The following is a 6,000-nucleotide window of genomic DNA, read 5'->3' as shown; positions in this document are numbered from 1 at the left end:
GAGAGAAGAAAAGAAGATATATCGAGCGAAGAAAAGAAAGAGAGAGCGAGAAAAGAGAGCGAGCGAGAGAAAGAGAGCAGCGAAGAAAAGAGATTCGTTAAGAGCGAGCGAAAGAGAGCTGAGCAGAGAAAGAGAGCGAGCGAGAGAAAGAGAGCGAGCGAGAGAAAGAGAGCGAGCGAAAAGAGAGCAAGCGAAAGAGAGCGACATAGCGAAAGAGCATAGCGAGAGAAAAGAGAGCGAGCGAGCGAAAGAGAGCGAGCGAGCGAAAAGAGAGCGAGCGAGCGAAAGAGAAGAGAGCGAAAGAGAGCGAAGCGAGTCTTAACACAGCCTAAGTGGGTGATTCCTGAGATTCCCCCAGCGTAAAAGAGATATTCAGAATGTCTGTCTTAACACAGCCTAAGTGGATTCATATTTAGAACTCATAACATTCCCCCAGCGTAATTAGATTCATATTTAGAACTCATAACATTCCCCCAGCGTAATTAGATTCATATTTAGAACTCATAACATTCCCCCCAGCGTAATTAGATTCATATTTAGAACTCATAACATTCCCCCCCCCCAGCGTAATTAGATTCATATTTAGAACTCATAATACCCCCCCCCAGCGTAATTAGATTCATATTTAGAACTCATAATACCCACCCCCCAGCGTAATTGCTTCACCATTTGTTCATTTAAACCTCTCTGGGCATTATGAGTAATGAGTGTTCAACATGATAACACACTCTAGCATCAACTCAGAGGCTCTAGAGAAGTATCTTGTGGTCGACTGCTAGCTGTTAGCTCCTACGTCCTTTCAGTAAGGTAACAGCGGGTAGTAATAACCCAGTTGGGAAGGGCTAGTAATAACCCAGTTGGGAAGGGCTAGTAATAACCCAGTTGGGAAGGGCTAGTAATAACCCAGTTGGGAAGGGCTAGTAATAACCCAGTTGGGAAGGGCTAGTAATAACCCAGTTGGGAAGGGCTAGTAATAACCCAGTTGGGAAGGGCTAGTAATAACCCAGTTGGGAAGGGCTAGTAATAACCCAGTTGGGGGCTAGTAATAACAGGGTTGGAGGGGCTAGTAATAACCCAGCGGGGTGGGGGCTAGTAATATCCCAGTTAGGGGGCTAGTAATAACCCAGTTAGGGGGCTGGTAATAACCCGGTTAGGGGGCTAGTAATAACCCGGTTAGGGGGCTAGTAATAACCCAGATGGGGGCTAGTAATAACCCAGCTGGGGGGCTAGTAATAACCCGGTTGGAGGGGCTAGCAATAACCCAGCGGGGTGGGGGGCGGGGGGGGTCTAGTAATAACCCAGCTGGGGGGCTAGTAATAACCCGGTTGGAGGGGCTAGTAATAACCCAGCGGGGTGGGGGCGGGGGTCTAGTAATAACCCAGCTGGGGGCTAGTAATAACCCAGGGGGTGGGGGCTAGTAATAACCCAGTTTGGAGGGGCTAGTAATAACCCAGCGGGGTGGGGGCTAGTAATAACCCAGTTGGAAAGGGCTAGTAATAACCCAGCTAAGGGGGCTAGTAATAACCCCGTTAGGGGGGGTAGTAATAACCTGGTTTGGGGGCTGGTAATAACCCGGTTGGAGGGGCTAGTAATAACCCAGCGGGGTGGGGGCTAGTAATAACCCAGTTGGAAAGGACTAGTAATAACCCGGTTTGGGGGGGGCTAGTAATAACCCAGTTGGAAAGGGCTAGTAATAACCCAGTGGGGGGCTAGTAATAACCCAGTTGGGGGCTAGTAATAACCCAGTTGGAAAGGGCTACTAATAATCCAGTTGGGAAGGGCTAGTAATAACCCAGTTGGAAAGGGCTAGTAATAACCCGGTTGGAAAGGGCTAGTAATAACCCAGCTGTGGGGGGTGGGGGGTAATAACCCAGTTGGGGGCTAGTAATAACCCAGTTGGAAAGGGCTAGTAATAATCCAGTTGGGAAGGGCTAGTAATAACCCAGTTGGGGGGAGGGGTGGTAATAACCCAGTTGGAGGGGCCGGTAATAACCCAGTTGGGGGGGGCTGGTAATAACCCAGTTGCGGGGCTGGCAATAACCCGGTTGGGGGGCCGGTAGTGACCCAGTTGGGGGCTAGTAATAACCCAGTTGAGGGGGCTAGTAATAACCCAGTTGGGGGGCGGCAATAACCAGGTTGGGGGCTAGTAATAACCCGGTTGGAAAGGGCTAGTAATAATCCAGCTGTGAAGGGCTAGTAATAACCCAGTTGGGGGGCGGTAATAACCCAGTTGGGGGGATAATAACCCAGTTGGAGGGGCCGGTAATAACCCGGTGGGGGGGCAGGCGGTAATAACCCAGTGGGGGGGCTAGTAATAACCCATGTGGGGGTAATAACCCAGTTAATAACCCATTTTGGGGCTAGTAATTGGGGGGGGGCCAATAACCCATGGGGGGGCAATAACCCGGTTGGGGGCGGTAATAACCCAGTTGGGGGGCTAGTAATAACCCATTTGCGGGGCTAGTAATAACCCAGTTGGGGGCTAGTAATAACCCAGTTGGTGGGGGATGGGGGAGTAATAACCCAGTTGGGGGGGAGGGGGAGTAATAACTGGGGGGCTGGTAATAACCCATTTTGGGGGCCGGTAATAACCCAGTTGGGGGGCTAGTAATAACCCATTTGGGGGCTAGTAATAACCCAGTTTGGGGGCTAGTAATAACCCAGTTGGGGGCTAGTAATAACCCATTTGCGGGGGGGGCTATTAATAACCCAGTTGGGGGGCTAGTAATAACCCAGTTGTGGGGGCTAGTAATAACCCAGTGGGGGTTATTTCTTAATTTAACAGGTAAGCCAGTTAAGAACAAATGCTCATCTTCAACTGCGACCTGGCCAAGATAAAGCAAAGGAGTGCGACACAAACAACACAGAGTTACACATAAACAACACATACAGTCAATAACACAATAGAAAAAAAAGAAATTCTATATACAGTGTGTGCAAATGGCATGAGGTGGTAAAACAATAAATAGGCCATAGTTGAAGTAATTACAATTTAGCAGATTAACACTGGAGTGACAGATGAGCAGATGATGAGCAGATGAAGGTGTGCAAGTAGTGATTACTGGTGTGTAAGTAGTGATACTGGTGTGTAAGTAGTGATACTGGTGTGTAAGTAGTGATACTGATGTGTAAGTAGTGATACTGGTGTGTAAGTAGTGATTACTGGCGTGTAAGTAGTGATTACTGGTGTGTAAGTAGTGATTACTGGTGTGTAAGTAGTGATTACTGGTGTGCAAGTAGTGATTACTGGTGTGTAAGTAGTGATTACTGGTGTGTAAGTAGTGATACTGGTGTGTAAGTAGTGATTACTGGTGTGTAAGTAGTGATTACTGGTGTGTAAGTAGTGATTACTGGTGTGTAAGTAGTGATTACTGGTGTGTAAGTAGTGATTACTGGTGTGTAAGTAGTGATTACTGGTGTGTAAGTAGTGATACTGGTGTGTAAGTAGTGATACTGGTGTGTAAGTAGTGATACTGGTGTGTAAGTAGTGATACTGGTGTGTAAGTAGTGATACTGGTGTGTAAGTAGTGATACTGGTGTGTAAGTAGAGATACTGGTGTGTAAGTAGTGATACTGGTGTGTAAGTAGTGATACTGGTGTGTAAGTAGTGATACTGGTGTGTAAGTAGTGATACTGGTGTGTAAGTAGAGATACTGGTGTGTAAGTAGAGATACTGGTGTGTAAGTAGAGATACTGGTGTGTAAGTAGTGATACTGGTGTGTAAGTAGTGATACTGGTGTGTAAGTAGTGATTACTGGTGTGTAAGTAGAGATACTGGTTACTAACCTGATTGGCTCTCTCCAGATCTGTCATCACCATTTCAATCTCATCGGCCCTAAGGAGGAGGAAGAAGAGGTGTTACTAAGGAAACACACAGAACAGTGATCACCACAACATGAACACACACATCCCTACACCCACTAACACACCACCGAGATTCCCAAAGCTTGAAAACACATTGGTGTTGCATGTCGACAAATCAAAACACACCCTGAGAAAACACGTTGTTGCATGGACACAAGGCATGTGCGCGCAGGAGTCCATGTTAAAACCCTCTCAATTTCACCTTCATCCTTTGATTGTGAATGCAATAACCTCTGCAGTTTATGTATGTGTGTGTGTGTGTGTGTGTGTGTGTGTGTGTGTGTGTGTGTGTGTGTGTCTAAAACCGGCTCACACTAAAACAGAGGGATTACACTAATTGATCTCGGATTCTTACCACTCCCTAATCTGATAGATATGGTAGCTAATGGCAGGTAAGGGAAGCTAATCTGATAGATATGGTAGCTAATCTGATAGATATGGTAGCTATTCTGATATATATGGGAGCTAATCTGATAGATATGGGAGCTAATCTGATAGATATGGGAGCTAATCTGATAGATATGGGAGCTAATCTGATAGATATGGGAGCTAATCTGATAGATATGGTAGCTAATCTGATAGATATGGTAGCTAATCTGATAGATATGGTAGCTAATCTGATAGATATGGTAGCTAATCTGATAGATATGGTAGCTAATCTGATAGATATGGTAGCTAATCTGATAGATATGGTAGCTAATCTGATAGATATGGTAGCTAATCTGATAGATATGGTAGCTATTCTGATAGATATGGTAGCTATTCTGATAGATATGGTAGCTAATCTGATAGATATGGTAGCTAATGGCAGGAAAGGGAAGCTAACCCGGATCGCTGGCGTAACTTCCCTACACATCACGCCGATAAGGTTGACGGACTTGGTGGGGACTCTTAAACATGGCTCATCGAGCGGGTCACTACAATATGATCCTGTTCCCATAGTGTAGCCCAATGCTCATCTGCTAGGGGCGTCATCTCTCTCCTGCTAGGTCAGAGTTCAACAAGGACGATTCCTATTTCATTAACCTTTGCTGTAAGGACGGGTGCCTGACACAGTCACAACAGAGCCTGCACGCCAAATGACTCGGCATATAAAATCCTTAATTACATTAACACCCTAACATTTAATTACAGGTGATTATGCATTACGTGCCTAATTACCTTAATTTAGGCTATCTGTAATTCTGCGTCTATGTGAGAGTGTTTTTCAATAACCATTATAAAAATCGGGAACACACAGTGCCAAGGTTAATGTGCTGATACAACCACACAGGCAGTGCTGCGAAGCGTCAGTAAGTGGCTCTGTGTGTCTCTGTGTGTGTGTGTCATAGCTTACTATTGTCTGATCTGAATAGAGCATAGCAAACACACAGCTGAGTTCACCATGACGCTGGAGGCAATACAGCAGAATGAATGGACCATGGGGGCTATTCCCTCTCTAGTGGTTAAAGGCATCTGTCCATTTAGGTAAAGCCATGCTCTGTGTGTGTGTGTGTGTGTGTATGTGTGTGTGTGTGTGTGTGTGTGTGTGGCGCCTCACCAGAGCGATCATGTAAAACCTCCCATCAGGACAGAAACACAACACACACACACACACACACAACACACACACGACAGGATGTGTTCCTGTTTCTTATCCAACCAAGCACACAATACAGCACATCTGGAAATGTGATCACTTAAATCAAAGTAGAGCTACAGATCTGGACAGCATCAACACACACACACACACTCATAGATTTCTTTACATACTTATCAGATAAGCTACTACTTCTATACAGATATAGGCGTACAGAAGTTGGCTAATTCATACATTTTCGATCAGAATGTTATAAAGATAAGTATTCTACTAACTCCGGGTAGGTCTAAAACAGTCAGCCTCAAGATCAACTGTCGGAGTCCGTTGCCGCGCCAGTGCGCCATGCCTTCATTGGCCTGCGCTAGCAGAGCCTAATAATAGCAACACCACAACAAACCTTTACAAAAATGATTTATTAACTTTATCAGGGTAATATCAAAAGTCAGTCAATGTTTAAATGGGAAATATAAACAAGTTAAGTTGGGCGTGTTTGGTTTCTCCTTGTCGTGGTCCGAATGTGAATAGCATAGCAGGCCCAGCGATCGTTCTATTATAAA

General features: G+C 45.5%; 1 protein-coding gene across 1 annotated transcript in view; it reads right to left on the bottom strand.

Annotated features, from left to right (window-relative positions):
* Positions 1-6,000, bottom strand: part of cux1b (cut-like homeobox 1b) — a 149,959-nt gene that overhangs the window by 70,788 nt on the left and 73,171 nt on the right. The window contains exon 9 of the mRNA XM_042296471.1: positions 3,787-3,835. Within this exon, the coding sequence (XP_042152405.1) occupies positions 3,787-3,835 (49 nt within the window). The remainder of the gene's footprint in view (positions 1-3,786; positions 3,836-6,000) is intronic.

The sequence above is a fragment of the Oncorhynchus tshawytscha genome, linkage group LG13, assembly GCF_018296145.1.
Source record: "Oncorhynchus tshawytscha isolate Ot180627B linkage group LG13, Otsh_v2.0, whole genome shotgun sequence".
NCBI classification, from domain to species: domain Eukaryota; kingdom Metazoa; phylum Chordata; class Actinopteri; order Salmoniformes; family Salmonidae; genus Oncorhynchus; species Oncorhynchus tshawytscha.
The sequence above is the reverse complement of the archived record's forward strand: the minus strand, read 5'-3'. Positions and strand labels throughout refer to the sequence as shown.